General features: G+C 40.8%; 1 protein-coding gene across 1 annotated transcript in view; it reads right to left on the bottom strand.

Moving 5' to 3' along the window:
• Window positions 1-8,918: 8,918 nt before the first annotated feature.
• ACTN2 (actinin alpha 2) overlaps window positions 8,919-20,453 on the bottom strand; it is a 77,130-nt gene continuing 65,595 nt past the window's right edge. Inside the window, exons 16-21 of the mRNA XM_069571610.1 lie at window positions 18,974-19,108; window positions 17,871-18,050; window positions 16,844-16,990; window positions 15,040-15,105; window positions 12,501-12,659; window positions 8,919-11,011 (exon numbers count right to left, since the gene is read on the bottom strand). Of these exons, the coding sequence (XP_069427711.1) occupies window positions 10,853-11,011; window positions 12,501-12,659; window positions 15,040-15,105; window positions 16,844-16,990; window positions 17,871-18,050; window positions 18,974-19,108 (846 nt within the window). The 3' untranslated portion in view covers window positions 8,919-10,852. The remainder of the gene's footprint in view (window positions 11,012-12,500; window positions 12,660-15,039; window positions 15,106-16,843; window positions 16,991-17,870; window positions 18,051-18,973; window positions 19,109-20,453) is intronic.

The raw sequence follows: 20,453 nt of genomic DNA, 5'->3' as shown, positions 1-20,453 counted from the left end.
AGTGAACTCTGGGAGATGGTGATGGACAGGGAGGCCTGGCGTGCTGCGATTCATGGGGTCGCAAAGAGTCGGACACGACTGAGCGACTGAACTGAACTGACTGAACTGAAAACTTTAATGTTTACAGGGTTAATGGGGACTTCCACGGTGGTCCCTTGATTAAAAATCCACCTGCTAATGCTGGGGACATGGGTTCGATCCCTGGTTCAGAAAGATCTCACATACCTCGGAGCAACTAAGCTAGTGCTCCACAACTACTGGAACCCATGAGCCCTAGGGCCCGTGTGACCCGACTTGTAAAGCCTGTGTACCTGAAGGCTGTACTCTGCAACAAGAGAAGCCACCGTAACGAAAAGCCCACGTATCGGCAACTAGAGAAAGCCCTCACCGCCAAGAGACCCCGTGCAGCCAAAGATGAATAAATGAATAAAGGGTTGGGGCTTTCCTGGTGGCTTAGTGGTAAAGAATCCAGGTGCCAATGCAGGAGACAAGGGTTCCATCCTTGAGTTGGGAAGATCCCCTAGAGGAAGGCATGGGAACCCAGTCCAGTATTCTTGCCTGGAGAATCCCATTTGCAGAGGAGCATCGCGGCTACAGTCCATAGAGTCACAAAAAGTGGATGTAACTGGAGCAACTTAGCACACACACAAGATAAATTTCACTAGTGTTAACATTAAATAAACCAAAATAATCCCTAGGTCAACCTGACTGTAACTTGATTAAAGTTATTAATCTTGGTAAAGAAACACCTGCCTCTCAGCAACTATGGAAGGGTGGGACTGAGTACTGGTTAGGAATGGAGGCGTAGACCAAGAAACTCAGGAAGGCTCACCTGACTGCTGAGATCTTTAACCCTGTTCCTGAGATGAAGATGCAGCTGGTGTCTATAATGGAGATTGTGTATCTTCTGCTGTAATGACTGGACAGCACTAGTTTTCAAAGTCATTCAAGTATTACCTCAGTCTTTCTGGAAAGCTAGTCTTTCTCTGGTGACAGACAACCATGTTGGTATTGCTGTTCCTCTTTAAAGTGTAAAAGTACTATACCTGGTATGTGATTAAGGATACCCATGTATAAGGATCATGTACTTCTAATAGTATTTGAGGTGGTTTTTACACTTGGCCAGCCAGTTGGTTATTAAGAACCTTAATATAAGCTTTATTAAAACCATCAATTTGGATGTCACACAGAAATGAACTGTAGCCTGAAAACATTAAAATTAAATAATGTATTTTTTCTTCAAGTAAATATTTAATCACCAATTATTCAATTTGTCAAAAACCATTAATGTGCAGTGCAAGGTTAGTCCTGTCATGTGTTCAATCTTGGATTTTAAAAATTAGGAACTAAATGAATTTCAAAGAAACTGAAACCTATGACACTGTTCAGATTATCAAAGTGCATAATTAATATTTACAGCAGAGCTTTAGAAAATTCTATCAAATAAATACCAGTTAAGTACCCAAAGTGGATAGGCACCATGTCAGATGCTTTGGGGGAACATAAAGATGTTCAGAATAGGATTTGCTCCCTAAAGATCCTGCAAGACAAATTATGAGTGAATAAGACAAAGTTGATCATAATAAATAGGATGACAGAAATACAAGGGGAAAGCTAGTGACTAGAGAAAAGGAAGTTCATTCAAAATACGAAAACCCAAGAAAGTCATGTAAAGAGATAGATTTGGACTATAATGTAAGAAAAAATAATGGTGCTCTGGGCTGAATGTTTGTGTCCCCTCCAAATTCGTATGTTGAAATCCTAATGCTCATTGGTAGTAGGGGCTTTCGGATGTGGCTAGGTCATGAAGTTGGAACTGTCAGAGGAAGTTAGGGACCCCGTAAGAGAGGCCCAGTAAGGCTCCCTTGTCCCTTCTGCTATGTGAGGATATACAGGGAAGTTTGGGTTCTCACCCACGCTAACACTGTGATCTTGAACTTCTCAGCCTCCAGAACTATGAGAAATATAAATCTGGTGTTAATACCCTGCATCTAGGTGCCTGCGGTATTTTGTTAGAGCAGCCCAGGTGGAGTAAGACAAGTGGACAGGAAGGAAAATGATACTACTTTTTAATGCTATTGTAAATGGAACTGTTTCATTGCTTCCTTTTCAGACTGTCCATTGCAAGTGTGTGGAAATACGAGGTGTTGATGTTGAATCTCCTTGCTGAATTCTTTTGGCTCTGACAAATTTTTGTAGGTTTGTTAGAATTTTCTACATATAAGATCATATCATCTGTAGAAAAGAGGTAATTTTACTTTCTTTCTAACCTGGATGGCTTTTCTCTTTTTAAATGTCATCTTTTCTAAGACTCTATTCATTTATTTGGCCCTGCCATGTGCCATGTGGGATCTTAGTTCCCCGACCAGGGACTGAACCCACACCCCCTGCATTGGAAGCAAGGAGTCTTAACCACTGAACCACCAGGAAAGTCCCTCAAATTTTTTTATTTCTGATGAATGGGTCATATTCTTAGGTTTATGGTATGTTTTACATTTTTTGTTGTTGTTGAGAATTAGACCTTCTGAGTATAATGTAGTAATTCTGGAAGTCTAATTCTCCCACTCTTCAGGGATTGCTAGTTTTTGCTGGTTGAGGGCTAGAGCCATGTGAATTTTCCAAACTAACTTTGCAGCACTTGTATTGTGTGTTAAGTAAGATCACTGATCTCTCCCATCATCTCTGCAGTTGTCTTTGGCCTTACAAAGATTTCCTTAAATGTCTGGTTCCCATAAACTGAAAAATAGATCCCATCTTTGAATCCTCTCCTTGCTGGAAAGCCACTTCAGCCCATGTAGGCTGAAATAATGCTTGACTTCTGTGTTGGCTCTTCAGTGATAAAAAGCAGCATTAGCACTCAAAACACATGACCTCGACTTTTGGGAGATAATCTTGTTACCCACCTTGACGGTAGCAAGCTGCACCAGGAATGCTTGTCTCTTTTCACAGCTGCCTGCCACACTGTTGAAGGATGGGAGATGGTACCTGGTACAGCCTGAGATTTAGCTGCTTCAGTAGACTGTCTCCAGGGTCTGCAACTGTTCTACCAGCCCAGCTTTCCAAACTAGTTGTTTCAGACAGCTCCTGCCAATTGTTTTTTTGTTGGAGGGACAGCTGTTTCAATCTTCTCCATTTTTCCTATGTTGTCTTCTTGCGTCTCATGTTAGAGAGAAGTCTGAGCCCAGATGACTTATATTTTATTGTCTTTTTTCTGTCTGGTTATTTTCTTATCTTGAAAATTGTCTCTTTCGAATGGCAGAATATGTCTAGGTGTTAGTTTTTCTTCATTGATTTTTGCCCAGTATACTGTGTGCTCTTTTGCTTGAATGCTTAAATCCTTTTTTTCAGTTCAAGAAAATTTATTTTGTGATATATTTGATTATTGCTTCTGTTCAACCATTCTGTTACTTTAGAATAATTATAATTTTTAGGGTTTAAAAACATTTTAACTTAGATATCCATCCTCCACTTCTGATTTTTGCAAAATAATTGCTGTCTTTATAAAATCCATTTCTGATGCAGATTTTAATTCTGCTATTGCTTTGTTAGTTTCCTCTCATCCTTTTGTCACCTATCCTCCATTTTTTAAAAAATTGCTGTCTAAATTCTTCACCTCATTCTGATTTCTCCAAATCACTATATGCTCCTCTTCCATGTCTGTATATAGCCTAGGATTAATTTTTACGGTTCCTATATTATTATACTTCATTGAATTTAAGACACTTTGATATGTGCTAGCATTATTTTATTAAAATTTTTTTTGGCCACACCATGCAGCATTCTGGATATTAGTGGCTGTAAAACACAGTGGTTGTAAAATGAGTGAATGAATGCGTTGAATTAGGTACAAAATGTCCTTATCTCTCTTTATCAAAACTCATATAAAGTTGAGAAATAAAAAGGTAAAAGTTAAAATGTTTAGTATATCTAGAATATCATAAATGTAGCTATACAGCTAGGTGAGGAAGCTGTCAAGGTTACTATTACCGTATTATTTAGGATAAGGCCAAGCTGTTGTCAGAGAAGGCAATGGCACCCCACTCCAGTACTCTTGCCTGGAAAATTCCATGGACGGAGGAGCCTGGTAGGCTGCAGTCCATGAGGTCGCTAAGAGTCGGACATGACTGAGCGACTTCCCTTTCACTTTTCACTTTCATGCATTGGAGAAGGAAATGGCAACCCACTCCAGTGTTCTTGCCTGGAGAATCCCAGGGACGGGGGAGCCTGGTGGGGTCTCTGGGGTCTATGGGGTCGCACAGAGTCAGACACGACTGAAGCGACTTAGCAGCAAGCTGTTGTAAGATATTCTAAATACAGTGGCTTAAAACATATACAAGTTTCTGTTTCCACATGACAGTTTTGAGGGGAGCAGCCCATATCACTGGGGTGATCTCTCAAACAGACCTCAGATTCCTTCTAAGCTGTGGCTGTGCCATTCCTCGAACTTAGCAACTATGAATGATTCCTGTTACTTTTCTCCTAAAGACTCCTTATTCAGTCCATTGTATTCAGAAAAAGTTAGGGGAAGTTGTTAGTTTCAACACAGCTTTGCCAATTCGTTTTTTCTTTCAATAAAATGTTTTTATATTATCATGTGTTTTAATTATGTTTTCATCAAAACATTGGAGCCTCAGATTTAAATAACTGACAAAATGAAAAATGTCCCCCATGTAGCCTAATTACCCAAGTAAAGCTAAATGATTAAGTAAATCAGCCTTACTTTCTGTTGTTAAAAAACAAAATCTGACTTCATTTTCAATTCAAATAAACTCAAATCTTTGAGAAATCATTTAAAAACCACTGAGAAATAAATATGGAACAGAATCTTATAAAGGCAGTTAAGTCAAGATTAACATGCTGTTGTGCTAATAGAATTAAAATTTGTATTATGTAAATATTTCTCATTTGTGCAGTATAATATGTAACTACACTTTTTAGGTTTTTCAAGAAACAAGGGGAGGGATGTTAAAAGGAGTGCTTATGTGTACTGAAGTTGTGTTTGGGAATAGTTATACAAAAATCATGTATAAATTCAGGAAATAATTCCATTGTCTTAAACATTCTGATCAAAGTTTTTCAAAGTATTTAATGAAAGAGTAAAATATAAACTATCAAAAATTAATTAGTCTTGTATCTAGCATAAATTATATGTTTTAGCTAACATGAAATAGTACATACTGAATATTTCATAAGATGAGGTAAGTCAAAGATTGTAATGGGAATAGTTTATATGCTTGGATAAATATGTTTTAAGTGTTTTTTCATATAATACACGTCAAATCTAAAAGAAATGATGTAAACAATTACCACAACTTTTATCTAGTGAAACTTGACATTGTGGTTGTCTAAAGCCTCTTGATGAAAGTGAAAGAGGAGAGTGAAAAAGTTGGCTTAAAGCTCAACATTCAGAAAACGAAGATCATGGCATCCGGTCCCATCACTTCATGGCAAATAGATGGGGAAACAGTGGAAACAGGGTCAGACTTTATTTTTTGGGCTCCAAAATCACTGCAGATGGTGACTGCAGCCATGAAATTAAAAGACACTCCTTGGAAGAAAAGTTATGACCAACCTAGATAGCATATTCAAAAGCAGAGACATTACTTTGCCGACTAAGGTCCGTCGAGTCAAGGCTATGGTTTTTCCTGTGGTCATGTATGGATGTGAGAGTTGGACTGTGAAGAAGGCTGAGCACTGAAGAATTGATGCTTTTGAACTGTGGTGCTGAAGACTCTTGAGAGTCCCTTGGACTGCAAGGAGATTCAACCAGTCCATTCTGAAGGAGATCAGCCCTGGGATTTCTTTGGAAGGAAAGATGCTAAGGCTGAAACTCCAGTACTTTGGCCACCTCATGCGAAGAGTTGATTCATTGGAAAAGACTCTGATGCTGGGAGGGATTGGGGGCAGGAGGAGAAGGGGATGACAGAGGGTGAGATGGCTGGATGGCATCACTGACTTGATGGACGTGAATCTGAGTGAACTCCGGGAGTTGGTAATGGACAGGGAGGCCTGGCATGCTGCGATTCATGGGGTCTCAAAGAGTCGGACACGACTGAGCGACTGAACTGAACTGAACAGAAAGCATTCTTCTTACCAGTCGGTGCTGCCTTGGTTATTCAGAGGTGCTTTTCTAATTGGCTAACTCATTCTAAGGGCTTCCCTGGTGGCTCAGGGGTAAAGAGTCTGGGTTTGATCCCTGGGTTGGGAAGATCCCCTGGAGAAGGAAATGGCTACCCACTCCAGTATGCTTGCCTGAAAAATTCCATAGCCAGAGGAGACTGGTGGGTTATAGTCCATCAGGTCACCAGAGTTGGACACAATTTAGCAACTAGAGTTAAATCATTCTGAGGATTATTTTTTTTAATGATTTATGGGTTCTGTTAATTTCTACTGTAAAGTGATTCAGTTAGACATATATATACATTCTTCCTCATACTCTTTTCCATTATGATTTATCACAGGATATTGAGCACAGTAGTAGACCTTGTTGCTTATCCATTCTATATAGAATAGCTTGTATCTCCTAACCCCAAACTCCCAGTCCTTCCCTCCTCCACGGCAAGCTCAAATCTGTTCTGTGAGTCTATTTGTTTCATAGGTGAGTTCTCTGTGTTGTCTTTTAGATTCCACATATAAATGATAGCATGTGGCATTTGTTTTTCTTTCTTACTTCATTTAGGATGATAATCTCAGGTCCATCCGTGTTGCCTCAAATGGCATTATTTCATTCTTTTTTATGGCTGAGTAGCATTCTATTGTGGATGTATACTAACCTTCTTTATTCATTTGTCAATAGACATTTTGGTTATTTCGATGCCTTGATGTTGTGAATAAGTGCTACAGTGAACACTGGGGTGCATGCGTCTTTTCCAGTTAGTTTTTTCTGGATATATGCTGAGGAGTGGGACAGCAGGATCTTATGGCCACTCTTTTTTTTATTTTTTTTTTTTGAGGAACCTCTATACTGTTCTCCATAGTGGCTGTAGCAATTGACATTCCCACTAACAGTGTAAGAGGGTCCTCTTTTCTCCACACTCTCTCCAGCATTTGTTATCTGTAGACTTTTAAATGATGGCCTTTCTGACCAGTGTAAGGTGGTACCTCATTGTAGTTTTGATTTTCACTTCTTAATAATTGATGAAGTTGGATATTTTTTCATGTGCCTGTTGGCCATCTGTACGTCTTCACTGAAGAAGTGTCTGCTTAGGTCTTCTGCCCATTTTTCAGTTGGATTGTTTCTTTGTTCTAAGTATTATTATTGAAAGTAGTTGAAAAGAATTCCTAATGTTTAAATACATGACCCGAAAAAGCCATTTATTTCTTACTGATACTCCAGTTTGCCGTCACTTTCTGTCCATTGTCCATTTGTTTTATCAACACGGAAGTTTGCAGTGCTTTGGAGATTACTTTGAAAAGACTTTAAGGTCCTGGGGAATCCTTGGTTAGGGGTTCCCATTGATGGATCACAACAGTCTTCAGCTCCCAGCTTAAAAAGAATGATGACTTGTCAGCTGCTTGATGACTCAGATGGTATAGAATCTGACTGCAATGCAGGAGACCTGGGTTCCATCCGCAGGTTCGGAAGACCTCTTGGAGAAGAGAATGGCTACCCACCCCAATATTCTTGCCTGGAGAATTCCATGGACAGAGGAACCTAGCGGGCTACAGTCCACGGGGTCACAAAGAGTCAGACACGACTGAGTGACTAACACACTAAGTACTGAGTTATTAATTAATGAATCCGAAAGGGGAAAAAAAAAACTTGTCTCCTTCTCTGCCAGTTCCATCAGAAATAAGAGAACGTCACACACAGGGCAGTTAAAGCACTACACAGGCTCCTGGGTATTTGAGAAAGTTCACGGACACAGTTGAACACACTCAGTGCCTTCTTGTCAAATGACCCAAGGCAACTGTGGGTGAGTTTTTGTCAGCTTGGTAACAATTAGCTACTTCTTAAAATACAAAGACAGGGAGGAATAAATTAGGAGATTAGTATTGACATACACACACTACTATAGATAAAGCAGGTAACTAAGAACAACCTACTATATAGCATAGAGAATTCTACTCAGTACTCTGCAATGACCTGTATAGGAAAAGAGTGAATATATGTGTATGGATAACTGATTCACTTTGTTGTACACTTGAAATTAATACAACATTGTAAATCAACTATACTCCAATTAAAATTTTAAACAGAAATACAAGTTTCTGACTTTACATCATTTTGATTTGCTTCTTTTCACTTAAAGGCTGTAGAGAGCTCTTCTCCAGCTTATTTCATGAATTTGTGTGAATCAGGTATGCAGCAGAAAAGAATATGAAGACAAGTGTACCCATCTGAAATTCAGCCATTGCCAATATTTGTATATCACCATCCAGATGGTACAGGGGTTGGCTTGGCCATTCATGTGGTCCAACCATTAACCTTTCCAGTAAGAGCTTCTCTATCTGTTTTACACTTCCTGATTACTAATGACCCTTTCCATTACCTCTAATCCAGTGGTTTTCAATTGAGGGTTAGTAGAATCATCCATGGAACTTTCAAAAAATGCAGATGACGAGGTCTTAACGCAGACCCTTCACAACTAGAAGCTCTGGGGTTAGGGCTGGGGGTGCCATACACTTTCAAAATACCTACTGGGGATTCTAAAATGATATCTGGGGTAAAAATGTCTTCCTAATCCATTTTGTTCCCTAGTCCATTCATCACTCACCTCTAACTGGGCCAACCTTAATTCCTCATCTCAAATTTACCCTCTACCCAACAAGCCAGTCTCTAATTCTTTAAACAAGGCAAATGCTAGACCAAACGAGAGTTTTAAGTGATGATGGAAATTTTAAGTGAGGAAAGTTTGTGGTTAACCAAAGAAACTGGTTATCAGTTGAAATAATAAGAAGAATAAAACAGGGATTCCTTTTCTTTTACAAATTAAGTTTAATCAATAATTCAGCTTCAGAAATAAAAATAACTTCTAAAATGAGAGTACAAACATGTTTATTAAGTGTTTCGGAGTTTATTTCCCTTTTTCATTTGTTAGCAGATAGTGTTGATCCATTCTCTTGCTTGAATGTTGTAAAGAAACTAAGATTTTAGGACGATGAACTACCTATACCAATCGTAAAACACCATAAATTCCCGCTAGTAGCCTCAAAGGCAGAATATCTTCCCGTTTTTCTTCCTATACAGCTGGAATATAGCACCTGCATGAAGTAGAATAAAGAGTCACAGTTCACCTAAACACCACCCCAGAAGTGTCCGGCCCTGAACTCAAGGACTCAGATTTCAGAAATGTGTAAACTATCAGCTACTTAATAAAATGAAGCAAATTAAATGAAACTTACAAAGGTTGAAGGTTCTAAATGGGCCAATTGTGTAAAAATATTAAGTTATGGGACAGTCATGAATGGAAAATATCCCATTTCCAGCTACTGAATAATCTGAAGAAAAAGACTAGCGGTTAACAGGCCACATGACTGTTTTTCTAGTAACACTTCAATTGCTATTTACAACTGTTTTTGTTTGTTTCTAATTCATCTGATCATTAAGGATTCAGACATAAAAAGAATTCCTGCTTTATTCTTTACAAGCTGTCAACAAGACGGAAAAACAGGGGAGGAACAGCACGAGCAGAAAAATGAATGAAAGCTGACAGATATGGATGGCAGGGGCCACTGGTGCCCTCTGCAAGGGGCTTCCACATGCCCCATCCAATCACAGTGGGGACACCCACCGAGAGCTGGCAGAAACATCAAGAATTCCTGCTACACAAAATGAATCCACCTGAAGTATGTAAAGGTTCTGCAGTTAAAGAACTTACCTCTGCTGTTGGTGAGAGTTAGTCCTTTCCTATCAACTCTTCCCTCTAACACTTTCTCTTTACCAGATAGTAAAACTAAACGGCACAAAAGGAGAAATTCTGCCTGGAGAGCTATAAAAATAGCAGCTTTTGACTTGTCACCCATCATAACTATTGCTATTGACACCTGTTTGTTTAAAAACAGAGCACTTAAATATGGTCATCTCGTAAGAATCTAACACACTAACAAGCTCTAAAAAAACCACAGAAACCTGGAATCAACAAATAATACCCCCCAAACACATTTTACCTAGTGATTCCATCTTCTCCCTGGCAATGTAACTAACTTCCATGGTGAGGCTCCTGCTTTGCAGTATGAGTAAGGCATTGCAGTCCACTAACTGGACCATGTAGTCCTAAATAACAAAGAGCTATGATTTCTATCTAAAGTGTTTTAAGTGCTTAAAGTCTTTTGGGATGTCTGTTTCTATTCTCTGGAAGTTCACTATATTCAATTCAGCTAACGAGAAGGTGACAGTTACCATTTATCTTAAATATAGTTAAATCTTTGGATAAGTCAGAAAGTAAAACACCAGTATCCCAAATATATTCCCCAAGAGATAACCATAGAAACATATTATATATACGAAGAATTTTTTTTTAAATGTCAAACATTTACTATTATTTTTCTGGTCTTGAATCTTGGGTATCTCAGAATTTTCCCATTTTGTATGCTCCTTCTATCCTTAGGTCTTCCTAATTTCACACTACTCAAGGATTGGCTTTGTTTTATCAAAGAACCCAGCAGAACCCCTGATATTTCATTGCATTTAGCTAAAAACTCAGAAGTAAAGAAACCTACTTATTATAAAGTACACTATGTCATCTACTAGAAAAACTTAACTTCAGCCATCTTACATTGCTGGCAATAACTGAGTGGCGAAAAAAGTGTTCTCCCTCTATAACGTAATAAAGCTTGTCAAGGTTTCCAAGAAACAAACTGTGACTTCTGCTTTTATTGCGTTCTAATCAGCGACTACAAAACCCCAGCCTCACAGATCGCTCTCCCCGTAGAGTGCGGAGGAGAACGCGGTGTAATCCAGGGCTCCGGGCACACTGCCTGGGCCTGAGTAGGCAGGCATCCTCTTGATACAGTACTGGGCCTGGTCTGGGGGCAGCTCCCGACGCAGCTCCTCCGCCAAGATGTATGGCTGGAAAACAGTACACACATGTTTTAAAAATCAATGGCAAGACACACTGGAACTTAAACTATTTAAACACTGACATACTTCTTGCATTTGTTTAATTGTTAAAAAAAGGATTAACTGAATCACTCTGCTATACACCTGAAATTAACATGACATTGTTAATCAACTATATTCCAAAATAAGATAAAGATAAAAAAATAAAAGACTAAAAGTAGGGAGTCTAACGGGCACAGTACCGGACAGCCAACCAAAGGCTGAGTTTTACTTGTAATTTGTCTTCTGGCCAGTGGGAAATTTAATATGCTTCACAGAGGCAAAGGGAGCAGTACCATCAAGACTCCTCAAACTGAGCCATAATGTTAGGGAAAAATACTACGATGTAAATTTTATACAGAAAGATAAAGGGGAGGTTGGTTTACACCATACACTAATGAAAATATAGGAATAGTTAATTTAAAATGATCAATGTGGTTTTAAAAAAATACATGTGATATGTGCTTGCCTTCCTACACAATTTATTAAAAAACGAGAGGCATGTTGCCACTGGTGAAAAACTCCTTCTAAAGCAAAACTAAACTGACATTGAACAATGGAGTCTTTTGTTTTTAATGTCAAATGTCAAGGAGAAAATAGGATAATTCTCATAAAACAGACTGATAGGTCAAGATAATTAAAGAGCAAATACATTGTAATATATGGTAGGGTTTTGGGTGTGTTAGATAAGCCTTGGTTTATTATCTCCTAAATCAGCTGGACTTTCTCCCCTCAACCCCTATCCACATGATAAAGGATTCATTTTAAAACAAACATAATTATTTTAAAGATACTTTATGTTGTCAGATGAGATTTTTTCTAAGGTAATAAACATGGCCAAGCTGATGTGTTTTAGAATCCTAACTTCCTTTCCCTTTCAGCTAGAACACAAGGCAAAGGGATCATATCCCAAACTGAACTTATACATACTGAACAGTTTTAATATTGTTTTGGAAGATTTGAAAATTCTAAACTTGCAATTAAACTCCTACTTAATTTCTAGGTTACATGTAATGAAAAACTTGCCAATTTTTTTTTTTTTTGGCTCTATTTAACTCTCCTCCAAGGGCTGGGCACAGTCAGTGTCATTGATCCTTGAGAGAAGGTTCTCAGTTTTCTAACATCTGAATTGCACTGTTTCATCTTTCAGAAATCTTATCTACCAATCCAGAGTGTAAAGCAGGGTTGAACCAGAAAAACACACACAGAAAAACTGCAAAATTCATGCTGTTGGTTCCTTCTGTGAAACCAAGCACAAATGCCAGGACAGAATGTCTGTGTTTAACCTGTTGTGAGTGAGTACGCCACTGTTATGTTTAAGCGCTTTCTGCATTCAGTGCAGATGTGGTATAAAATGCAGTGGGATCAAAATCATTATTATGTGCAACACTGTTTCCATTCTTGTTGGACGAAAGCAGTAGACTGTCAGAAAGGCAGAAGAAAATGTGTGGATGCAGACCTTGTCAGAAGCCAGGATCCGGAAGGACGCGATGACCTGCTCGGCAGTGTCGGTGTCAGCCGTCTCTCTGGTCATGAAGTCGATGAAAGACTGGAAGGTGACAGTGCCCTGCCCATTGGGATCCACCAGGGTCATGATGCGGGCAAACTCAGCTTCACCCTGAGGCAAGAGTGCGAGGAAACACTGACTTCAACAGCACACAACTCCTGACTGTGCCGCTCTCCCGCTTTTGCCTGTTGGCATGCGAGTTCCCTTTTTGCTTGAAAACTTAAATCTATCCTGCACTTCCCTTCCATGTTTGGAAAAGATTCCCCTTATGGGCGACTTACGTTTACTGCCATTAGAGGATTTTGAAATGTAGCTACAGCATCAACCCAGAAGCTCCTGATGTCAGAATTCCTTTCTCTCTCTGATCCATGTTGCCCTGGGTTGTTGTTGTTTAGTTGCTAAGTCATGTCCGACTCTCTTTGTCCATGGGGTCACGAACTGTAGCCCACCAGGCTCCTCTGTCTATAGGCTTCTCTAGGCAAGAATATTGGAGTGGGTCGCCATATTTTCTCCAGGGGATCTTCCTGACCAACGTGATCAAACCCATGTTTCACATCTCCTCCACTGGCAGGCAGATTCTTTACTGCTGAGCCACCAGGGAAGCCCTGTTGCCTTGGGACTTAACATAATTATGGAAGAAGAATTCAGAGACTTAGGCCTTTTCTAGGGCTATAATTGAGAATAATAATACTGCCAAAGAGAAGGCAGGTTAGAGGAGGGCTCTCACAGTGGTTATTTGAAAGGGGAGATGCATCAAAGTAACTCATGTTTAACATTACATATAAGTCATTATTGACTGGGGGATTTTTGCAGAAATTAATGCCTGTGGGACAGTGATTTTTGCTTTGACTGGCCAAAAATTAATACTGTTACTTCACTAACACTTTGCAAGTTATTACATTCAATAATTACACCTGCTGCTGCTGCTAAGTCACTTCAGTCGTGTCCGACTCTGTGAGACCCCATAGATGGCAGCCCACAAGGCTCCGCCATCCCTGGGATTCTCCAGGCAAGAACACTGGAGTGGGTTGCCATTTCCTTCTCCAACACATGAAAGTGAAAAGTGAAAGTGAAGTCGCTCAGTCGTGTCCGACTCTTCATGCCCCCATGGACTGCAGCCTACCAGGCTCCTCCGTCCATGGGATTTTCCAGGCAAGAGTACTGGAGTGGGGTGCCATTGCCTTCTCCACACCTATATAAAGTCTCTTCCAGCAGAGGGAGTTTCATTTTCACTTTCCGTATCAGAATCAATCACTAAGATATTTTGTCTTTTTGTAGGTCTAATTTTCACATCGTCTGAATCAGAACTATATTTGGAAGAACTATCATATTATGAGACACTAAAGTATATATGTCACTTGGACAATCAGAGAAAGAATTTGCATACAATTCATTGAAAAAGTCTTCACTCAAAATTTCACTATGCATCATTTTTGAAAATTTTATGGTAATAAGCTTGTTTTTATAATATACACAAGTTGGGACTAGAAGCTAATGGGGCAAAATATGAATGAAAACAACAATCATTAAGTTTTGCATAATGAACCCTTGATCAGTTTTAAGCTCTAACAGCTTCGCATGATGATGTAAATTATATCACTCTCACATCTCTAGTCCATAATGTTCAGGTAACAAAAGACATATTAATATGTCTTTGGTCAGTAATGTGTTAACAGGTAACAGAAGTAAGGTTAATACAGGTACTCACAACCCACAGGGAAATGTAAGATTTCTTAGCTGATTTTAAACTTTTTAGAAAATAATTAATTTATTAATCTCTTGGCTGTGCTAGGTCCTCATTGCTGCATGGCCTTTGCTCTAGTTGCAAAGAGTGGGGGCTACTCTCTAGTTGCACGAGGGCTTCTCATTGAGGTGGCTTCTCTTGTCATGGAGCACAGCCTCTAGGACACACAGGCTTCAGTAGCTGTGGTCGTGGGCTCAGCAGCAGTAGCTCCCAGGCTCCAGAGCACAGGCTCAGTAGCTGCGGTGCAAGAGCTTAGTTGCTCCAAGGCACGTGGGATCTTCTCAGATCAAGGATCAACCCCGTGTCTCTGGCATTGGCAGGTGGATTCTTTACCACTCAGCTACGAGGGAAGCCCAGGAAAAACTTTTTACATTCTAAAATACTAGAGGAAAAAGCCCTTTAAAAATCAGCAGGAAAAGCCATTGAAGTGTCTACTTTCAATGGGCCAATTGTATGGTATGAAAATGATCTCTCACATAATGCTGTTCAAAAACCATCAGGGAAGTTTATGTTATGTTCCTTCACAAGCAAAAATCCAGCTGACCAATGACTGAATGAATATATGTTCTGACTCTGGGAAGTTATTTTCATACGGTACCAGGCAAACCTCCAATGTTACCTAGTAACCTTGGTAAATGAAACAATCCCAAGTGGGCTGCCATAGTTTAAGCCAGTTGTCTTCTAAAATACAAACCTAAATAAGCTCAGTAGAATATCATAGTAGTAAAATTTCAGCTTCTGTCTTACCAAGTCATAACCCATGGAGATCAGGCAGGCTCTGAAATCCTCATGATCCATTAGACCATTCTTCCTCTTTCAACAAAAAGAAAGAAGAAAGAAGTTGAGTGTTAGAGGCAAAATAAACAACTCGACTTGACCAGGGAACAAAATCCAGCAAGAGAAGGGACACGATGACATCTGCCCAGGAATTTTTAACGGTCTGATTTACAGAAAGGACAGGCCCAACATAGGGACATTACACTACAAAATAATTTCTTAAAAAGGAGAAAACAGGGAAGGAGGGTAAACAGCAGTCAGAAATGGAGACCACAACCTTCAAGAAAGCAGGAGGAATACTCAGTGCCACTGAAAATGACCACGTCAGAGGCTGCCCACTGCCACCCGCTGATGACCGAACGTAGTCTAAGTGTTCTGAGGAAGCCTCACACTCTTAAGGCCCCAGGCAGACCTCGCTTGTAAAATTCCCCCAAAGATGACAGCATGACTGGGATTCTTGCTGCAGTTACCCTACAGCCACTCTCAGGCCCGAGTTCCTCCAAGACATAGAATCCTTCACTTAAACTTCTATTAATTTTTTTACTGGGGGGCGGGAAGGGAAAGCTAGTATGAAAGGAGTTCTTGTTAGGTGAATGTAAATTGTTCACTGAGACTGGGAAGCTGGGTTTTTTGTTTCTTAATTAATTTTTATTGGACTATAGTTGCTTTGCTTAAACTTTTAAACTTGGCAGGTTCTGCATTGTCTTCCTTTGGACTTTTGTTGCAAAAGACAGTCTCGTTATCCTGGATTCAAATAGATGTGGATTTTCCCTCTCTGAAGTGGCCCAAACAAGTGGAGCTGTCCTCCTACAAGCCCAGGTGATGTGTGCAGGAACAATGGTCAATTATTTCCCTCCATGGGAGGAAAATGACCTGACCTGAAGGAAGTCAGGTCAGTGTTATAGTATCAACAGCACAGCTGTGCTGAAGCCAAAATAACTTTAGCATCCATCTCTGTATATAATACTTTATTTATGCCTCAGCTCCCTGATCAGAAGTCTACTTTCTGAACTCATTAATAGGCCTGAATATAGCTGGTCTAGTCCACAGGCATTTTAAGAACCATTTAACTAATACCTGTAAATCATACACAGGGTCCTGAGCAAAAGAATGAAATATACTTTGTTAGGGATCTTTTAACAAATGGAATGTGGCCTTAAGAGTCACTATTAACTAAATGACAAGCAAACTGGGCATTTTCTTGTGAAGAACTGGTTTTACCCAGTTATGTTTAAATCAAAATATTAGATAATATTTTAAGAGTAGCGCTAAACTTTTTATATGGTCATCATTTTGTTGATACATTTTTCTTATAACATTTCAGGAGCTGATTTTGTTTGTTAAAAAAAATTAAGTGTTATGGCAAAAGAGTAGGCTAATTTTCATCAGGTGCTTCACCTAAATAGTTAATTAGGAAAAGTACATTAGAGCTTCGTATTTAAGTGCTTAGAAAATCACCTAAATCCTCCAACTATATTCTGTTAAGGACATACTTTCACTTGGAATAAATCTTGCTTTGCTCCCAACTACAAAGGTATTTGTTAAGTGATCCGTGTAAAGGGCCCACAAACCTAGACTTTGTCTGATGTCAGCTTGAGCAACATCAGAACTCAGCATACTTCATTTCAGTGGCTCTTTTCCTCTGGCCTTAATCTTCCTGTTTCCCAATAAATTTTAAGGAGATGGTGATTTAAAACTAACAGCACGAGTGCTATTTCAAATATGTCTTTTGATGTCCCCAGCATTGCCTTTCAAATAACTAGGAGTGAGGTACCCTGTCGAAGTGGTTGAAGGAGGCTCTGAACTCATTCATCTGCTCCTGGGTGATGCCCTTCGCATCTCTCGTCAGGATCTGGGTCTCCACTTCGTTGATGGTTCTGGCGATAGTCGTCAGCAGCAGCTCCCAGCCCACACGAATGTGCTACCAAGGAAAAACAGAAAATGATCAGCTCCAGCTTCTCCCAGCAGGTCAGTCTTGCCTGCTCACTTTCATCACAGGAGAGTCAACCCACAGGGAGACAAGTAGAACTTCTCAATACATTTTCTTTTAATTCTACTTTTCCACTTTCTTTCAAGACTCTGTAGCGGGAAATACTCAGAAGTGAGAAGCAGGGTTCTAACAGTGACAACTAGCACTCTATAGAATAAAATGTACAGTGTACAGTCTTTCTGTCACTAGGAACACCCTTCTATTCACCAGGTAGCAGATGAACCCTGGATTAGACCCACTGGCTCCCAGAAAGATCAAAACTGGGCCAAACTGGTAGAAATGGAACAGTCCCATTCCTGGGAGTCTCTCCAAAGCAGTGCACTGAATTCACTGTTGTGATAATAATGAAGACAAAGTTGAGGATGATGTTGATAAATAACAACTATAGAGCACTTGATCTGAGCTGCTCAGGCGGCGCTGGTGGTAAAGCATCCGCCTGCCAGTGTAGGAGATGCAAGAGACCTGGCTTCAATCTCTGGGTGAGGAAGATCCCTTGGGGAAGGAAATGGCAACCCACTCCAGTATTCTTGACTTGGAAATCCCATGGACAAGGGAGCATGGCAGGCTATAGTCCATGGGGTTGCAAAGAGTTGGACATGACTGAGCGACTGATCACCCACACACAGTGCTTGATCTAGTTCACAAAGCTGTTTCACATAAAGTGACAGTGAAGGCTTAATGATCCCTCACTTTCATACTTGTAGAACGAAACAGGAACAGACAGAGACAAATGTGGGCGGAAAACACCCTGACTAGGTGAAGTGGTCACAAGCAGGCACCAGGGCACCGCAGGCCTGTGCGGCAGCTGTACCTCCATAGTATAATTAGTGTGCTTGTTGTCAAAGACCAGGGCCTCCTGGATGAGCTGATGGTCGCCTTCCAGCTTGTCAATGTTGTTCTTGTAGTTAATGATGTTGTGTTCATACTGCTTCAGTTGGTTCATCTGGTCCTCCAGGGCTCCCGTGATCTGGATGGAGCTCCGGGCAATCTCCTGGTGGAGGCAAGAGCAGAGGAGGAGAACAAGGTGAGCCAGCCTCTCGAGTGACTCTGTGGGCGGCATCCTTCCTGGTTCTGCTTCTGATGCCAGCTACACCAGCATTTAGGCAGCAGCCAAAGTCCCTTATTTTTCAGATGAAGTAGGAAATAGGGCAGTACCACAGCATGAAGGAAGCCCTAGTTCTAATCTATCTAGAGAATAGGAAAAGAAAAAAATCAACCAAGGTCCATGAAGAAAGGAGGCCTTTCAGCCTCTTCCAGTGAAGACGGATGCCTGAAGCTGCCTCTTTTCGAGGAGATCGGGGGATGGTCTGCAGGAATGTGGCTGCCAGAGAGATTTCAGACCCCTGGATGCTTCATCAGCGGTCAAATGAATTCTCTAGATTTTTAGATATTCTCCTCTTTAAGAAAGACGCTAACATTTTATCACCATAAGGGGGGACTCAGAGAAAAAAAACAGTAGGTCAATAAATGTCTCTTGGCTGTTCTTGGTAATAAGATGAACCCAGAAATCAATGTCATTCAAAGATTACTTTTCCTTAAAGGTTCTGAAAATGCCAAGTATTTGTGACTCTTCACGTGTCCTCGTTAGGGATGGATGGTTTAAAATCTAGGTCCTGCAGAGGCTGAAAACTGAGCAGGAGACCCATCACCATTTTTAACAACAAGATGAGCAGATGACAACGAGAACAGCCTCGCCAGCCTTGGTGCGTGTGCACTCTCCCCCAGCACCCCGCCCTCACCCCAACGCCCCCCCCCCAAACTGATGCCCAGGCTGCAAGAGCCCAGGGGCCACCCAGGGCAAGACCCAGGTGACTTGGACAGGGCTCTCACGGCACGGAGTGGAGAGCCTTGGTTGCGCCTGCTTGGGGACCGATTTGGAGGCCGTGACATGCTCTCTCTGAAGCACCAACCCACCTCCATCTTGTTCTGGATCCAGGGCCCGATGGCATTGGCCTGTGCGGCGAACTGGCGCCGCAGACGCTCGTTGGCATGCTGGCGGGCCAGCTCCTCCTGCAGTGACTGGTCCCGGATGGGCACAAGCTGCTTCACCTGCCAGGATTCGAGGACACTGGGGGTTAGAGGCCAGGAGTGGCCAAGACAGGTGGTGGTGGGTGGAGGGCAGGGGTGGGAGCAGAGTAGGAGCGAGGAGAAGGAGGGGGAGGGGAGGGGGAGGAAGCGGAGGGTGCTCCCTACTTCAGGGACTACAGGGGGAGCTCAGTCTAGCCTTGATTGCCAGCCGGTGCCACCTGCCTGCTGAAAGGCTAAGTCTGCACGAGGGACCCTGACCATTTGTCCAGCTTGGGGTTCCCGGCCTGCAGCACTAATGCAGGGGGGCGGGGGCCAGTGCAGGTTGCAGGGCTGGGTGCAGAGTGCAGAGGATTTGTGAAGTTGAATGAACCAAAACGGACATCCTTATTTTCCCCAGCTCCAGTGGAAAATGAGCATTTCCTTCGATTATGAATATGGACACCAAGTCTACTGTGACTTTATCACAACAGAAATCACATTCTTATATACATTAGTTACTGCCTACCTCTCAAAAGATGATGCACACTCATCACCACTCACATTTACTAGGTCTGCTATTAGATCTGGGTTTAAAATATGGTAGTATATCCCAACTGAAAAAATACATTTTTTGTCTTTTTTAATATTTATTTTTTATTGAAGTATAGTTGATTTATAATGTGCTAATTTCAGTTGTATAGCAAAGTGATTCAGTTATACATATATATATTTTAATAACCATTTTTCAATGTAATTTATTTGCTTTGTAATCTTTAATATTATTTATGAATTTATACACATTTTTATCAGAAAGGATCCACAGGCTTCCCTGGACTACCAAAGGGATCTAAGACACAAAAGAGTTGGGAACCCCTGCCAGGTTCGGGAGCTCAACCCTGAATAATGTTGGCCCACCGGAAGGGATCCTACCAGGTCTACATTTTTTTCCATTCCATTTGTACCCTGTGATTTATATTTTATGCTATGCCTGAGTTCTCTTTGAATCCACAGACAAAAGAGCTACTTCAGAAGCCTTTTTCTGTGTGTATTGGCAAAAAGACATTACTATTCAATGTCCCTTTTACAAAACTCCCTCTGGAAAATTTTGCTTTATAACTTAAGTGACAGGAGAAAAGTGTGTCTCACTTTAAGGGAGGGAGGCTCAAGAGGGAGGGGACATATATATACCCATGGCTGATTCATGTTGATATCTGGCAGAAAACAACAAAATTCTGTAAAGCAATTATCCTTCAATTAAAAAATAAATAAATTTTAAGAAAAGAAATGGCATATTTCCCTTTTTCTGCCCAAGGAAACTACTTAGCTCAACACGGTTTCCCTTTTACTCTGACTGTTAGAAGACCAGAGCTAATTTTAAGGTCAGAAA

Source organism: Ovis canadensis, chromosome 25 (assembly GCF_042477335.2).
Source record: "Ovis canadensis isolate MfBH-ARS-UI-01 breed Bighorn chromosome 25, ARS-UI_OviCan_v2, whole genome shotgun sequence".
NCBI classification, from domain to species: Eukaryota; Metazoa; Chordata; class Mammalia; order Artiodactyla; family Bovidae; genus Ovis; species Ovis canadensis.
Note: the sequence above shows the minus strand (reverse complement) of the source record. Positions and strands in the feature narration are given on the sequence as shown.